Source organism: Strix uralensis, chromosome 4 (assembly GCF_047716275.1).
Source record: "Strix uralensis isolate ZFMK-TIS-50842 chromosome 4, bStrUra1, whole genome shotgun sequence".
Lineage (NCBI taxonomy): Eukaryota > Metazoa > Chordata > Aves > Strigiformes > Strigidae > Strix > Strix uralensis.
The window spans coordinates 57,749,220-57,767,709 of record NC_133975.1 but is presented as its reverse complement, the minus strand read 5'-3'; the positions used below and the strand labels follow the sequence as shown (position 1 = coordinate 57,767,709).

General features: G+C 37.3%; 1 protein-coding gene across 2 annotated transcripts in view; it reads right to left on the bottom strand.

Annotated features, from left to right (window-relative positions):
* Positions 1 to 18,490, bottom strand: part of GSTCD (glutathione S-transferase C-terminal domain containing) — a 77,635-nt gene that overhangs the window by 58,809 nt on the left and 336 nt on the right. Inside the window, exons 1-5 of one of the 2 annotated variants that reach the window (XM_074866864.1) lie at positions 18,388 to 18,422; positions 8,925 to 9,356; positions 6,849 to 7,310; positions 969 to 1,223; positions 201 to 294 (exon numbers count right to left, since the gene is read on the bottom strand). In XM_074866864.1, the coding sequence (XP_074722965.1) occupies positions 201 to 294; positions 969 to 1,223; positions 6,849 to 7,310; positions 8,925 to 9,335 (1,222 nt within the window). In that variant the 5' untranslated portion in view covers positions 9,336 to 9,356; positions 18,388 to 18,422. Of the gene's footprint in view, positions 1 to 200; positions 295 to 968; positions 1,224 to 6,848; positions 7,311 to 8,924; positions 9,357 to 18,387; positions 18,423 to 18,490 lie in introns of those variants that run through there. The other variant, XM_074866863.1, reaches the window with a different exon arrangement.

Here is an 18,490-nt window from a genome sequence, read left to right as displayed (position 1 = left end):
AGAACTGTAGACAGTAGGCAACAGACCACCCTGCAACCGAGCAAAGCAAACAACCCCTACAGGGCGGGGAACACTGCCACACAAGGGAAGACTCACTCATATGTAGCTACCAAATTTTTCTAATGAGTATGAAACAGTTAGGTAGCTTCACCAGAAGAAGGCACTGTTAAGTACATACACACATGCATAAAAATGCTTACCTTCTCCAGGATTGACTGCAGATGGTAGATTAGTCCAGTCTAGGGTCCAGCTGGGGCATGGATGAGGAGAAAACTTTGCTTCAATACCATTTTCCTATGTGAAAGGAGGAAAAACAAATTAAGACCCTGCTCCTTTACCCACTGAAGTTGGTAGCAAAATTTCCACTGCATTTAACGGCATCAGATCAAAATATGCAACACTTTCAGCCTAACTGAAACTAAAGAGGCAGCTGACTCTACATTACATGGGATTCAAATTATTTATTTCTCTCATTGTCATGAGAAAGACCTGTTAATTTTCTTTAAGAAATGCCATCAGCCTCTATGCAAAAAATATTGAGAATTATGGAACATAACAGAGAATTTTCTTTAACAAAACTCATTAGGGTTCCCAGATGTTCAAAGCTCTAATCAAAAAGCAAAAAACCCAAACAGAAGCAATAGAATAATGAAGCCAAACATCAAAGTAACGTCTTTTGTCATCCTTTTTATAAATTACTTTAAAAGAAGAATACAATATTGCAATTCAAACAAAAAGTTGCTTTGATTATTCAGAATTATTGATAGGGCTTCCAGCAGTCCTATCTTTGCTCAATTCCTGAATGATCAACTATCAGAACAAAAAAGTAAAATCACTTTTAAGTCAATGCATATCAGACAGAAGATGGGCAAAAGGTATTTTCACTTCTTCAGTTCTAATAAATTTCACCTATTTCAAATCAAGCACAATACTCCTATTAAAAATAACTCATTAAAAGCTTAAATTACCATTAACTTAGTCATAGTTGGCCTTGGACCACCTATAAAATTACTGTCTTCATTCTCCTCTTCTAATTCATCAGGAACTGAAGAGAAGTCTTGTAGCTGTTCCTCTGGAGCAGACATCAACTCTGGAAGCTGGAGAAGTGCCATATTGCATTTGCCAGCAGCTTTCTTTACTCCAGGTACTTCTTGAACTCTTCGATACCAACTGGATATCAGAGGTAAATTTACCAGATTCTTCCCTTGTTTTATGCTGGAAACCTAGAAAAATAAAATGGAAAGGTTACTTGCTACTGTAAATTTCTTCCTATAAGCCACAAGAAGGCACAAACTACAGAAGCGAGCTTGGCTCCATGCCGAGCATACCCACTCATAGGATGATAGTAATGCAACAAGCTAACCAGTTAAGAGTTCAGGCCTGCAGGTGGAATTGAAAGTTGGCCACTTAGACTTCACCTGCAATTCCCATTTGCTTAACAGGATGAAAAGGTTCACATGACCAATTTCATCATAATTTCAGACAGTAACAGGAAAACACAATTTAAATAATATTCTTAATTATCTGCTATTTCCTAACAAGGGAATGATTCATTTTGGTTGGTAATCCCAAAAAAACCCCACGCAGTAATTTGCGATGAATACTGAACTCTATGCATGACACCTGAATGCTCTTCCTTCCCAAGAGAAACCCTGTAGCCCTTTAAAGCTCATCCACTGACAGCTGTTTTGCTGGCAACTGCAAGTCTGAAATACCTTTAACTATGTGGGAACAGCAAAACAGGTACAGGCATACATTGCCCCTGGTCTTTACTGAAGCCTTTGCACTACATCTGTGCCTTTTCTCTTCCTAGCAGTGAATCCAAAATTTTTTCTTAAATCATATATGTACTCAAACTTTTTTACCATTTAACTTAGCATTTTTACACAAAAATGGTAAGTAGTATATTTCTTTTCTGAAGAAAGTATGCATGACGGTGAGATGCCTTCAAAAGAAATTAGTTTTAAGTGTAAACAAACAAAAAAAATTCTTTAATAAGAATATGGTGCATATATTATAAAAAACATACCCAAATCACATTTTTACATGAAGACCAGCTGATTTTAGAAAGGACACATTTGGTGAACTTAAGTAATTTTTGATCAGGTTCCTAAACATTTTAGAACAGTGAAGATCATCCTCTTACCGGAGAGGTTGAGAAGTCTCCATCCCTAGAGACACTCCAAACCTGACTGGACACAACCCTGGGTAACTGGCTCTAGCTTACCCTGCTCTGAGCAGAGAGGTTAGACAAGATGATCTTCAGAGGTGCCCTCCAACCTCAACTATTTTGTGATGTTGTGCCTGCTTTAAGCAGAAAATTAAAAATCATGATTACAGGAAAACGCAGAAAAGGCCATGCAAAAACAATGCTGCTCCACACATCTGTCCTCAGTGTGGAAATAGAAATTGGAAAAGAACACTTGAAATGACACAAAATTTCTATCAGCTTTCTTGCATGCTGTGTTTATAATGTTCTTAGGGTAATCACAAGTAATTAGTAATAGCTAAAGGAGCAAAAGGAGGATGAACTGTGTAATTTTAGTATCTAATTCAATATCCTAATGGTAACACAAGCAGAAATACATTAATTCAGTTAAGGAAGAAGTCTTTTGGAAAGCAATTCTAAGAGGCACTGTTACACTTGATAACAAGTGTTCTAAATTGTATTTTAAAAAGTGAATAGTGGTTTCTCCCAGATGGAGAACAGAGCTTTTGTTATTCTTCTATTAATTTTAAACAGTTACAACTAATAGAAAGCGTAACAAAGCTAACCTCAGAAAGATAACAGAAATGGAATGAGGTAATGAAAAACAACTCTTCAGCTTCATTATCTTACTTTTGGTAATTATAATTACAATCAGCTAGTCATGTCTCCTCAAATTTACTGTATGATACTTTCCAGACACATACCCATTGAAGACTTCGTAATTATTCACACCCTTAAAGCAAAGTGGAAGTGCAACTATAATGATTTTTTTAAAACCAGAAGTCCAGTTATATAAGTGATAAATATCATTTTAATACAGAATTAACTCTGGCACTTCCATCAACCAGAGCAGTTTCAACCCACTGCCTGCAAGAAGCTTTCAGATGCAAGTTATTCAATTTTGATGATAACTGTAGGAACCGAGGTATAATTGCTTAGAAAATGATCATTCACCAGAGAACAGAAATAAAACATTATCCCAGAGCTCTTACAATTTAGGTAAAAATGAAACTGAAAGCCAGTTTTTTAAGGACAATCCTTGGTGCAAGCTAACACAAATGGATTACACAATATATAGCGCATAAACTGCAGACCACCAAGGCGCAAGGGTCACACATGAAAAGCAAATAAATACAGCATTGTCAGCTGCTCACAGTACATCTACAGAATGATTTCAATTGGATTGCTGAGATCAATTGTGCATCTGATCCAAGAATCTTCTCATACCTAGCACCAGTAAATCAAACATTACTGTAAAAAGTTATGGTCTTATTTAAAAAGGCCTTGGAAAAACAAAGAAGACTGAAATACATTAAAGTTTTTTAAATAATAGGAAAGCATTTTGTCTTACTACTTTTGTTTAGTACCATCTATACAGAAATTGCTGTTAATCCTCTATTACATTATATGGAAAACAAACAAAGCAGTGATGAATTAACTATTTTGGTAAAATAACTCATCATCTTAATTCAAAGACAGTCATATTAACCTACTTCTGGATTCCCATATTGCTATTACCATACAGAAATCCACTGAGGATGATGATCTTGGTTAAAAAAATTATAAATTGGACATTTGTCACACATTAATGTTCGCTAGTAGTTATCTTGATTTTAGAGATTGTTTCTCTGAATCTGACTGACAGCATCTTCTCCAGGAATTCCATTTGTTTTCAAACACCATAAGGCAAATTTGGCAAAACAACCTGCAAAATCAAAATGCGCATACCATCCTCACTCAGAGCTCTTCCTGGCAACAGATACCAGCCTAGCTATCAATCTCATAGAGCAACTGCAGGAATACCGGTAGTAGGCAAACTCGTATCATTTTATTGTCATGCGAAATAAAGACACATTTGTTACAAATTTCCTTAGTTCTTTTCCATGTATACATCCTCATAAAACTAAGTATACAGACTGTGCTGAGCAGGACTCACACAGTCTTGCCACAGAAGTTCTTCCCACTGTAAACTGGTTTTGAAGCTGAGCTTATCGCTTGCACTACAAGCCCTACCTCCTTCCAGAAACTAGAAGAGGGTAGAGGGAGAAAAGAGGGGCATCAAGGGTTAAAAAAAAAAGTAAATAAAAATCAAATTGCATGGCTTTATTAGGCTCAAAATGTATTTTGATATATTTCCTAATCCAAACATTAAGCTATTTGTACAACAGAATCTGCAAGACACTGACACTTACTAGGTAAGTGCGACAAAAAAAACAACAACCAGCATACGCACATGGAATCTCCTTCTCAGGCCCAGATAAATTTTGTACCAACTGAGAGATGCACCACAAAAGATTCAATAACCAAGTGACTAAGGCTCTACCCTACAAGAGGGGTGAAATGAGTTTTTAACAGATCATTGATCAAAAGCTACAGAGATGGGATTTCACTGATTCAAATTGCAGTCAAGTTGACACAACCAATAGTCTGGCAAACTGCCTCCTGGAGTGCAGAAACTTCTAAAATCGGCTTTGCCACTTGCGACAGTGTTTCTATAATGGCATTCTATGTCGAGGAGTAAAGATTATTCCCCAGTTTTCCACATTCTATGTGGTGCCCTGACTGCCAGCTGTGTCAGTGCTTTTCTTGTTTTATCTTGATGAAAGTCTTTGAAGGTTTCAAATTCCTCCTTATACAGACTGGGAGATCTTTACAGATCTCTAAACACAACACAGGATGCAAAATAGTCCTACACTCACAATGAAATTTGCATATACCCACTATATACAGTGTCCATGTTACTTTGCTGGCATACACTGTTTTTCCTCATTGTGCCACAAAAACCTCTTGAAGTGAAGGAGAAAGACAAGGATGAAGACAATTGAAACCAGTCCACTGGTGTTTGTTCAGTACTGGGAACGTGCTACGTTGACTACAATGGAGAAGAGAGACAAAGGCATCTTTGAATAGACCACACTTTTGGCATTTCCAAAATACTTACACAATCTGATAGGAAAACATTCAACTTCCCTAAAGGAAAGTGTGGGCTTTCTCTCCATATGCTATTGGACCATACAGGTAACACAAGATTATATTAGGAAAAAAAAAAAAAAAAAAAGGAAGCAGCCAATCTCACAGGACTGCAAGGAGAATGGTAACTTTTCAGTTATAAACTTTACTTCAAGAGCTTCTAGCAATGTAACCTTTTCCAAGGAACTTCTCTCACTGCAGTAAACAAAGGACATTCCACAAACCATGAAAAACAGTTTAGTAGCAACAATACTATGAATGACAAAACTCCAGATGACTGGAAGTTTCAGGGACTGAAGCACATCCCAAAGAAGCTGGCTCCCTAGACACACCACCTCATTTCTGAGCAGGGTCACAGTGATTCGTCCTTGCTTGAAGAAGAATACAAAGTTTTGTAAAAAAAACCTGCACAGAATAATAAAAGGTTTGCTGATATGTAGGTATTATGCTGTCCTAGGCACTCATCTTTATCTACAGATGTGCAATGAAACTGGTTTATTTTGTGGGAGGGCTTGATAAAAAGCCATGTTAGCTACACAGGAATGTTTCCTCCCAACAAAGAAGTCATTCCTAGGAACTAGAAGAAAACAACAGCAGAGATTAAGACTAATTAACCTATTATAAGGAGAAATCAGCAATTCAGAAGTCATAGCACACCGTATTAGACAAAAAAAAAATTCTCAAGAGAATCTCAAGAAATTATATACCAGTACCATGAATGCATACCAGTAGCATAAATGAATGAGCTTTTGGAAGTCTTTCCCTAGTCAATACACAAGTACCACTTCACTCTAGTAGGGGTAAGGAGAGCCAAGGCTTCACACCTCTAAAAAGCCACTACAGTCCCTGAATCTCTCTCCATTCACTGCCTCCCTAGAAGGCATTCTTGCTTTCTTAGAAGGTGTTTGTTTTCTTTTAGGCATATCCATCCATGTCAAGATAAAGTCACATAAAGTTTCAAGTCTTTGCTGAAAAGAATTCCAATTCAGATTAATATCCATGTAGTAAAAGTCCAACAAACTGGGTGGGAATTAATTTTGCCTTGTCCCCCAGTACACTGAAACCAAAATTAAAATAGGTTCATGCTTAACTACTTCCTTCCTATCCATATTACAATGTACTTTCAGTGTTCATGTTAAAACTCTCATGAGGGACATCTCTTCTAGTATTTTAAAATTATCATACCATTCTCAATCCTCCCTCCTTTTAAAATCTGCAATTTATGATGGAACCAAAATTCCAAATTTCAAAAAATTCCTCATGGAAAAAATGGTCTTATTTTAGAAAATATCTATTGAGTCATTGCCATAAATCTAGTACACTAAACTCAAGCAGGAAGATAGGTTCATGCTTCCCTACTTTTGCTTTATGCATATTAGAATGTACTTTAAGTATTTTTCATGGAGGAATTTTCTGGGCAGCTTGGTGCCAAAATATTTCAGCATAATATTTTAACAGTTGATAGTGTTGACATGCTATGTATTTAAAAGTAATTTGGTGATCTCACCGTTTTTTGTTGTACAATAACAAAGACAAATCTTCTGTTTCAGGTTAAGTTCACATTTCAAACACCACGTTATATTTTAAATTAACATATTTTACAACATCCCAGTTCTTAAAAAAAAAATACATATACACTACTTAATATTGGCAGAACTTGTTGTCTTACCAAGAACTGATGGATGCATGGCAAAAGCACTATATCTGCCAAGGTAAAATAAAGCCCTTCTGCAAAAACATGGTCCAAAAGTGGAAGGTCAGAGGTTTTTGTTCTCCTGATGTGAGCAGCCTCCCTGTTGACTGCATTTGATGCTTCCTGGACAAGTAGCTTGGAGAAAGCTATGCTCAGTTCCAAACTTGGGAGTGGATGTTCATGCGTTTCCACTGGTTTTCCCTCCTCTGTTGCTTCTTTACCAAGTACAGGCACTGCAGCCTTGGCATCTGCCTTCTGTTGTTGAAGTTTTTGCCTTCGAATTTTGTCATCATTATGTACTCGGACAGGTTCTCCAAGCTTCCTTTCAAGCTGTAAAATGTCAGGAGGAATAGTCTGACAGTGCTCAGGAGATGCCGTCAAAAATCCTTCCACAGCCAGAGGTATGCTGATCTCACAAAGTCTGGTCCACTGGCTAACCTGTCGGATAAATTTATGTAATTAATGTCTATACAGAAAGAGAAACAAAATCCAGGGTATCTTTTTGTCCACTTTAAGCAAAGAAATTCCAGCTTCAAATACATTCTTTGTTAATCTTAGAAGCTCAGATACTCTGCATTGCTTTTGCAATAGCAGAATGAGGAACCTAAATAACAGAATGAACAGTTATCCAGTATAGCATAATTTTACTCCTTATTGGCATAAGATTAGGGTGCCTGCATAACTCATAAGAAGCAAAACTGACTGATTTATATATATCAGCTCTACCAAGTGCTGGTAATAAAACCTGATTACACCGAACAGATTTTGAGCACATTTATTTTACAGAAATGCATTAGTAGTATTTTAGTATGCAACATCAAAAAACTTTTGTCTAACTGAACAGCACCTTAAAAAAAAAAATTACTTTTTTTCATGTTCTTATCCTTATCCTCTTTTCCTTATTATCTGTACTTAAAGGTTTTAAAACTTAAACTTTTTTTTTTTTTTCTCATTCAGTTTACTCACTTTGCAGCCACCTGAAATACGAAATCAAGTTTTTCAGCAGTTCCAAGAAGAGATCAGAACTAGCGGTTTCTGGAGGATGTCAGGGACAAATTATGCTAGTGCTAGATGGACTAACACAGGATATCTGCTTGCCCAGATCTGCTACTCACCAACAGGACTGAAATGGGTTAGAGGCATAGTAATCAATGGCAACCATGGATGTAGCGATGATGAAACAGTGGAGTTCAACCTCCTGAGAGGAGTGAGGAAGGCAAGTATAGATGGACAAGCTGCCGGATGGGTAAAGTGCTATGTGACAAATGGTCTGAAATATCAACTCAAAGGGTAGTAGTGGTTAATGGTTCACACTCTACCTGAAGGTCAGTTAGAAGTGGAGCTCTTTAAGGGTCTATGCTGAGGCCTATCCTATTTAATTACGTTTACCAATGACTTGGAGGGGGAGGTGGAATACACTCACATCAAGGGTGACAGTGTGTTGAGCAGAGCAGTCAGCAAACTCCACAAAAGAGCTGCCACTCACAGGGGCCTGTACAGGCTAGAGAACTGGCTGACAGGAACTGACATGAAACCCAGTAAAACATCCTGCACCCAGGACGGGCTAAACCCCTGTAATGGTACAGGGTAGGGACTGACTACCTAGCCAGGTAGCAGCTCTGCTGAAAAGACCCTGGACATCCTGGTGAGCATAAGCTAAACATAAGCCAGCAGTGCGCCTCCTTGGCAGTGATGAAGGCTAAAAGTATACAGTGCTCTTGAAATCAAAATTAACAATAAATTAGGTATTTCTTAGTTTACTTCAAATTGCAAGAGCTGTGCATTGAAGCTACACTGCTACACATGAAACAAAGATCTGACCTATTTTTTGAATGCTTAGGTTCTTTTTTTGCTGCTAGAAAGTAGTATCTTTAAAAATAATTATTTTTCATCTTTATGCCAAAATACAGATACTTCTCCACTGAGGAAATTTCACTTTCTAAGTTCTTACTAAAAGAACCTAGTTTACATAAATATTAAGAGTCTCCTTCAGAGTATTTAATGATTATAAAAACCCCTATTAATGTATCTAAGAGAAAGAGATGCACTCACTTCAGCACAGGCTTTTAGGCAGGTCTTCTTAAAGCCTAAGAGTTCCAAAACATCCTTCTTAGATGGATCTGCCTCATACGTTTTCTGTATTATATGCCTTAAGACAACAGAAAGCCCAGCTCGGCAGAACTTGCCATCTTTCACAACAACAGCAGGTAAACAGCAGCTCTGCACTACCACTGGAAGCTGGCATCTGGAGATTAAATGGACCTCAAGATCACCAAGGAGGTTTTTTGTCACAAACTGATCATCCACATCTTCACCAGTCGGCACTAAGAAAATTTTGAATAATTTGCAGTCACAGTAGGATAGCAAAAACAGTGAAATTGATGTATGAAGAGGAAAGATACTATCTCTGTACTTATGAGAAAAACCCAAATATAAATGTTCTTCAGCAACACTATCTTTCATCTTCCTCCTGAGCTGAAGTTCCTGAAATAGAAATCAGAGCACAACATTCATAAAAGAATATTGAATTTAGAACAAAAAAGAGGGTTTGAAACAGTGGTCCTTCTACTATCTGCTAAAAAGGATTTTAACATAAGACACTATTAAAGACACCCTGCCTAAATAAGTGAACTGCAGGCTCTTCTTGAGAGAAATGAATGGTTTCACACTGTCTTTTCACATCAAATCACTGAAATGATCTGTGTAATTTTTTTTACATTTTAGCATACTTCTGACATTAAACAAAACACACAAAACCAAAAGAAAATATTTCCTTTTAAATTTTTTAGTGTTGAAACATTTTATAGCAAAGCTTTTTTTAAAAATCAATAATCTCCCACAACATTAACCATATATTACTGAAAAAACAAGTTCCTGAGCACATATCTACAACAGTCAGTTTTCTAATGCACACATATGTCTTTCTGTAACTGTTAGAAGGCACATATATAGAGGGTATTTAGGCCATGAGAAATAATACTGGGGTTTGTATTAAAAATTTATCTAGAACCTGGCGAGATACTAACTGAAGGTCAAGAGGACACATAAGAAGAAAAAAACCATTCATTTCAAGAATGCTACATGAACACCTCAAACACACAACTACTTTCAAGTAGTTAAATACAACAGTAACATAGCTGAAATCAATGCCTTCTCATTATATTAAAAACTTAAATTCATTTTCCTTATACTTGGTTGAAAATTACATTTCTTCCTATTAAACTATTCCACACCAGTTTAATATAAAACAATGATGCAATAATTTTTCTACTCCATCACTCAATAAAATTGCTCATTAGCTTATAAATCACAACTCGTACTGAAAAGCTTTGGACACTAGATGGCACTCTTAAAACAATCATTACAGAAGAAAGCTTTATTATAATAAAAGAAATTTGAATGTTGCTAGGAAAGGCCAGCATGGTTTTTTATATACATATATATAAAGCACAAGCAACACTGGAACAGCATCAGTCTTTCAAATAACTGTCTAGATTAATAAGGTCTCTATACAGTTACATGAATATGATGTAATTCTTAAAAAAGCAAAAAAGGTTTTCATTTGATGTATCTATTGACTTTTTTTTCCATGTAGATGTGTACATTAAATTTACTATTTTATATCATCTATCACCAAGTTAAATCAATGGTCCAAAACAAGGCAGTGGAAGACTAAAAGCAAGTCCACCTGACATTAAGTAAAGATCATTATAATGATTGTTTTAGTGAAGTATTTTTAAACCATGACATGACTTTGCCTCAGAACAACAGTGGCTCAACATAGTAGTACTGTCATTTTTCTTTAATTAATACACTTGCCACACAAAGAATAGTACAATACATAATAAGATACCTACCTTCCTAAAAGCTATTTGGATAAATCTTGACAGCATATAAATTGAGACAGATTCAATATTGTAAGTACAGTTCTGTGGAAGGTACTGTTGAGATTAGTCAAGAAGAGTTAGTCTTAACTGATAAATCCATAGTTGCTAGAATTTAAACTTATATCCTCAACTATAGTACTTCTTTCAATATTAAATAGTACTCTCACATGCATTTGGGTTGTTTTTACTTTCCATGGGAACCATGGAGCATACAACCCCATCTTTTCCTGGCCACTCTAGCCACGAAGACATACAATTCACCTTACAAATCACTTCACCACTGAGTTTTTTCTTCTGGTTGACCTTACTGGACACAATCAGCTTTTTTGGTCACTATCATGCTGTATAGAACAGCTAAATATTTTGGTAAATTCCAAAGAGGTTTTAAGTATATTATTCTGTAGTTTCCAACTGTTAATCACCTGTTCTTACAAATGATTCCAAATCCATCACACAGAACTGCACAAATAAAACATCAACCTTTTCACCACACAGGTACTCTCAATAGGCACACTGGCCCTTACCCATTTTCATCCAGAGTAGCAGCTCTAAAGCACTGTTTCCCCACAGAGGATAACATATCATTATACTAAATTAAAAAAAGGAAAACAAACAAACCTGAAAGATGTCCAAATAGAGGTACTACTTAATCAGGCTACTGATTAAAATGACAAAAATGTCCTGCTATGAAAACTGGTAGATGAAAGGGTGAACACCGTCAATGTGAATTCTCCTCCAATCCGTTAAGCAAAATTACTTCTACCCAGCAGCAATGAGTAATAGGTAGCAGCTGTCAGTCAGTCTAGAGACAGTAACTGATTGGAAATAATGACTTGTTGGTTACTGGTTTGCTCTGTATTCAACACAGTAAATGCCACAGCTGACACTATCCTATTAATCTACCTGTCTCCTTGAAGTTTTAAATTTGACTTGAAATTTGTCTGGTCAAATTCAATTACTCTTCTCCGCAGGTACACAACTATCACATACAGAAGTCACATAAACCACAGAAACTAATACTGGGATCTTGCTGAAGCAGGACAAGCAGATGTTGTCCAGGGCTACCCACTCCACTCTCTTGCAGGGTCAGAAAATGGGAATATGCATGCAGCCTACTTCATTCAGTCCAGAGTATCTTAAAGTCACTTCTCTCAACCATTTTAGGTAAGGTTCCAGATTTTGCACTGAAGCAAAGGTACACTCAGGAAACATATGTTCTTCTAAATGCCTTGAAGAGAGAACCTCTGGGAGACAGCTGGGCCAGACAGCTTAAGGGTGTTTACTAACTTCTTCAAAACTAAGTAATTTTTTGTAAACTTACACAGTAATCTACCACTACTCAGATGCAACACAGTGAACTAGGACAAAGAGACTGAATTATTTTTCTGAACCTAAACGAACTTCTACAAAAACTGAAATAATACACAAACAGTGACATACATGATCTACTTAAACAGCAGCGCTGTGCTCACACTGTAAAATCAGAACAGTCTGCAGAATTGATTGAGAAAAAATTATTTGCGGGGGGAGAAGGAAGAAAGGGCCAAGACTTTTCTCTCCCCTCAGCCAGAGCAGTAAACTAATGTCACTCAGCATGTAGCTGCAAAAGTGTCTGTGAAAAGTACATGGTAGAAATGTGAAACTGCAGGTGACAGGGAGCCCAGGAAATTACTTGTCAGTGGCTTGGACCTAGATAGCATCAACAGGTCTTTGTATCTCACTGAATCAGCATAGTACTGTCTAGTCCCATGACTTGTTATACCTTCTCCACACAGTCAGTTCAGACTCGGACTTGGTTCTTTCTCGTATTCTCCTTCCTTACGTAAAGCCACCTCACACAGGCTTGGGAGTGCTTAAAATAAGCTTAGACAGCCCATGAGAGGGATTGTCACTTAACACTGTCCAGTACAACACAAACTGCTGTACTCAGTGGCTAGCAGTCCTCCAGCACCTGCCTGTAATTCTACTCATGAGCCCAGAAGGACAAAAAAGTTCTCCAGTAACTCTCCACAGAGCTATACAACTCAACTCCATGAAGCACAAAGAACCAGCAAACAGGTCTACAGAGGTAAGCATGATGCTCAGCATGATTTGAAGTTTAGCCGCTCAAACACAGGTAGCCATATTAATCCTGAAATAAAAACAGAGCTTTCATTGCTCACTGATAAGAATCTCAAGGCTCTTAGTGAAACTGCAATATCTGCTGTTGAATCTTCTGATATATAAAAAGACATTTATATATTTTCTTCTAGTTGGATAGGCAGTTGTTTTTAATAAGTATTCCAATAGCTAGATTCTCCTTTAGCTAGGTTTTGTGAACATGCTGAAATTGCATTTATCCCAAAAAGCAAAAAAATGCAAATACCACTCATTTGTAAAACATTCATTAGCTACTCAGATTTTATTTTTTTTTTAAAAGTACTCATAAAAAATTTTAGAGAGGGATTCTCATATCAAGGTGATGCGGTAGAAAAGTCAAGCTAAGGCAGCTGTTTAGGTTAATTAGACTCTCCCCATATGGGAGGAGTAAGGAAAACACCAAAGATGAAATTTCTGGTCAATATTATGAGAATTTCCCTTTTAAGGAATCACATAAACAGTGACAGTGTCAATACAGCAACAATTAATCATTCCAGTCAGTAATTCTGAACCAAATAAAAACAAACTGTAAATTGCTAATTTCTGACAAACGTGCAAGTAACTAGTATCTTACCCTTAGCAGAATAAACTCCAGAGGAGGAGGCAACTCCAACTCTCATCACAAAAATACAAATGTCTCATTTCTTTGGTTTTCAGGGAGAGTTGAGAACATTGCACATTTCACAAGATGGGGTCTTAAATCCGAGAATAGGTACTTACATACAGAAATGATTTCCAGACCCTGACAAACCAATCTGCCATTTCATCATCCATATGAGAGGGATTCATTTTGGTTCATGCAGGCAATTAGATCTCTCTTAACTAAAGGCCCTGATCCTGCAAGTACTCATGGTGCCTGACCTGAAGGTGTCTTTGCAGTATACTGTCCAATTATCTTCAAATATAGTCCTAAATTTTTCTCATATACTACACTACTACTATTCTTCCTACCAAAGTCCCTTTCTCTTCTGAAATTAGCATTGCTACAACACTGAAATTGGTTTCCCAGAATGATACTCCCTGTTCTGTTACTGATCAATTTAGATAACGAGTTATTAAACTTGCTATGTGGGGTAGAACAAATTCTATTCTTAATTAGAGTCCATTTAGGACAGTAATACTTTTGTTTCTGCAGCTAACCTTCAAGGGATGACAAGAAGAGCTTCACTCAGCGGGAAAACAAAAGAAATGTTGCACTTGAAGCTCTTGTTTGTATCCTCCAACTGTTTCTCTCCTCCTTTGCTATGCCCAGTGTAGTGGTCCAGGGACACATGTCCTGTACAATTACCAAAGAACTTGCTTCTAAATTCCAAGGAAGCTAAACAAGTATGTTAAGTTATGTATCTTTAAATTCATAATTCAGGTTCAAATATCAAACTAAGTATTCTTAAAACTCTTAACTATTGATTTAATGAAGGTTAAGATTCACTTGTCAATTTGCTCAGGCTTGCTCCTCCCCCTCCTTCCAATACTCACACTTAATTCTTCACCCAATTGAAAATACAAATTATTAAGATGAAGGTACCATCCTCAAACAAGAACAGATAAGCTTATGAGCTGATATTTCTGCTGGTGATCAAGTTAGGCAATTAACAGTGTTCATGTCAAAATCAGCTACCAGATAAACACCCTTAATTGCTGAGCAGTAGAAGACAACATTTTTTCAGAATTCTAAAGGAATGAAGGCCACTGTTTTGGTTTATACTTGGAAGTTACTTTTTGCAACTAGATTGGCTGTAAATTGTTTCTAAGTTAATTCTTAATATACAAGACTGTCAGGGAGCAAAGGACTTTTCTTCTGTCCTTTAAAACAGTCAAAAGTTTAAGGGTTTTTTGCTTTTTTAATCTATTTGTATTTCACAGATTTCAGAAGGTCAAAACATAGCAATGAAGTTAATCTTGTTCATAGATACGTAAGTTAAACAGCCAAATGGCATTCTGAATAAACTAAGTCTCTATTAGAGATTCAGTTGCAACTATAGAGCTCATAATGCATGAGGTAAACACAGAAGAAATTTTAACCTATTTAGAACTTCCTACTACATGAAGAAGGGGGGGAAAAAAAAATAGCCTGACTTCAATTGCTGAGAAAATCTTTTGTAAATCACCTTATCCCATTTTCTGACTTCTAAACGCAGCTGTCTGAACCTACCAATTTAAGGAAACACTGTTAAAAGTTCTCCACCTTTATTTTTCATAAAGCACTTACATGGAAAGTGTAATTTCTGAACTCATACAGAACTTTCACACAGACTGTGCAATTGCCAAATAACATGCCTACCTTGGCAACTTAGGAATTTTTTAAATTCATATTTGAAGTTACGATTTAGACTAATCCAGCAGGTTTCTCTTGCTCTTACTACTCTAGATATAAAAAATCTATTTGCCACAGTGACTACCTCAAAATTTTATCCAGCAAATTTTCTTTTTCAGCCTCAGACAGAGAGTGACCGATGTGAAGCTATGTGCAACATTCCAAGGGCCCATATCTTGAATTACAGGGTAACCACTCAAATAGATCTTCCTCTTTCCCCATTCAACATCTGGTTCTAGATTTACTAAGGTGAGAGTAGCATTATTAAAATATTGTACCAGACATTTTAGAGGTCAATAAAATGCACATTACCTAATACAAGAAACAAGACTTCTGTCCTGGACAGAAGCTTTGCCATATAAACATCCAAACTACAAGAACTGCATTCACTGGCCAAGCACTGAAGTCTGTCCTAGTTCATAGCGGCGGTTCAACTGTCCATGCATGCCACAAGATCTCTACTGTCTTATGTCTGACTAGATCACCGTAACAGTTCTTCACAACTGGAAGCACTGACTCTTCTTCCTTTACTATAATCATATACCAAAAATTATTACTCTAACATGTTGTTAACTAGTATTTTTCTTTTACTTTTTGCCTGAATTTAAATTGTGCTATTCCATTTGTTCAGAGAGAAGCTGGCAATTTTTAAACAAACTGGAAAAGAACAGGAAATATTAACTATGGGGATGTTTAAAGTTATGTATTTTTCAGACCAGCAGGACAGACTTTTTCAGACTACAAGGCAGAGAAAGCTAGCAACAGAAAACTCCACTCTGCTTTTTGCACTGAGCTTTTCAACATCAACAGAATTACTCTAACGCTTTAATTCCCACAAAAACTTTAAAAAATATTTTTAACAAAACAGGCTTCTGTAATGACTGCAACTCATTACATATTTATTTCATTAGGACAGCAAAGCATTCAGCCTGGATTTATTTATATTGATCATTACTGTAAAGACTTCTACGTCCCTTCATCACAACAATGATGTACTGTCTCACAGACTTTCCTCCCTAAAGTCTTGCCAGGTGGAAGTTTCCTGTGTTCCCATTATACACGTAAAAAGCTGAAGCACAAAGAGAATTTTTAGTTCACCGTCACACAGGGAGTTTGTCCTAGAGCAACCCTAAAAATCAGACATTTTCCTTAAGGGTTTTTTGTTGTTTGGTTGGTTGTGGGGTTGGTTTTGGTTTTTTTAAGTCCAGTCTATGAATACAACGTAAAACTACAATCAGGCTAATTTTATTCCCAAATCTCTCACAGAAGAGAAACTGAAATAAATCTTTCCAGGAGTTCTTTCTGTAAGTGACTTTACCTGTGTTTCCTTATTGTTTCCTGTGAGAAGGTAAGGTCTTCTTGCATCATCGCTTCAACTGAACTGTACACTTACACTGCCATATGTCATCCCTCTCCCATCTTTTACTTCAGAGAATTCCTCCTAACATCTTATTTCTGAGCACAGACTATAAAGTCTTGTTTCCTGTATTTTTTTGTTTTTAAGACAGTTGTTTTTCTGCACTATTTTGGCTCTGCAGAGTACATCTTCCTAATGGATTTATGCACAGCCTTTCCTCTGAAAGACCTAAGAGCTTACCTGGTTGCACTTTCTCACTTAAGTATTTTCACATAACCACTACCCCTCCATTAAATGTGATAAATTTATGAATCCCTTGGCAGCTTACTAAGACAAAAGCAGACACAGACATACACAATAAAACAAAAAATAGAGCAGAGAACTAACAAAACCTACAAGACATTACATGATTCACTCACAATATTTTTCCTGGCACTTTTTTCCCCTCTAACTAGACTGTAAATTCTGTGGGAAGATTTTTTTTTTTTTTTATTCTTTACCAGCCTTATTTACAGTAGCCACTGTTGAAGGAGGGAAAGGCAGAAGCAACGAACATCACAGGATTTGCAACGTAACTTAAAGATAAATAATCTTGTCTACCTTTGGTATAAAAATCATCTTGGTTACTTAAAAATAAAAAACATTAAGTAACTATAATTTTTCACTAACTATTGTTTGTTACCATTTTCTCTTGCCTCTCAACATGCACTAAACAGCAGTTAAATTAGCTTCATTGAGCTACTGTGTTAACAACGTAACTAAGAAAATTGTTGGTTTAAAAACAAATGTTTCCCAGGAAAACTTTAAATAAATAATTATATAAACATCCTCTTCCTTTTAGTTCCTGAAAAAGATCTTATTTATTTGTCAATTATTACATGCTAAAACAGAAATTCTGGTAAAGACATATTAACATCTGAGAAATGGTCGACATAGTCATTTAAAAACATAAGTTTTTCTCTAGCAAATATTTAACTTAGTACAAAGTAAAATTTGTGCTTTAAGGCTGACAACTTCGGAGGTTGGAGTTATATTTCTATCCAGACAATCAATTTGCTGCATGAGTTAAGGGCCACTACTGCATCCTCAAGTGAATCCAAAGAGAAGCATCCAAGCTTTCCATTAAGAGCTTTAAACCATAATTTCAGACAGGTATATCGCTGAAGTAAAAATTGTCAATGATTCAAGAAAGTAAGACACGGGCTAAGAAGAACAGAAGCCAAACTTTAAAAGACAGCACAGCAGAACTCGGCTGTTGCATAAAATAATACCAGAGTTAAAACTCCTTTGGAGATTTAGTCCATAAAACCTCCACTCTAAGCTTCTCCTGCAGTTTGTCAGCCCAGAATAATAGGACCTGGTAGTCAACACGGAAACTTTTTATTTGCTTTTGTTGCTTTTTTTTTCCAAAAAACTTAGCCATAAGTCACCAAACGTCATAGGAACGACACGAAGGCTACAAACATCTTTCCATCAACTGGTCTTCACCGACAAACACCTCAACAAGTTGTTTCCAGCCAACACCCCTTCGCAAAAGAAGACAACTAACGGCAAAGGGGCGGACGCAGCCGTTCTCAGGAAGCGCCGGCGAGGGGGAAGCAGAAAACCGGGGCTCCCCAGGGCTGCGCGGAGAGCGCCCAGACCCGCCGCCCTCGCCCGCGAGGGACCCCGGGGCGACTGCTGCCGCCGCACACCCGCCGGCCGCCCTCCCTCAGACAGCTCCCGCCAGCACCAGCCTCTTCCCGCCGCGGCCGGTAACGGCCACGAGACAGCAACACCCGCCCCTCCCGCCAGGGCTCCGTGTCCCCGCGCGCTTACCCCGCCCCACCCGCACCGCTCTCCCGGCCCCGCACGCGGACCAGCTCCACCGCTTCCGCCCCGGCTCCGCCCCTTCCTGCGCGCGCCCCGCCGGGCCCCGCCC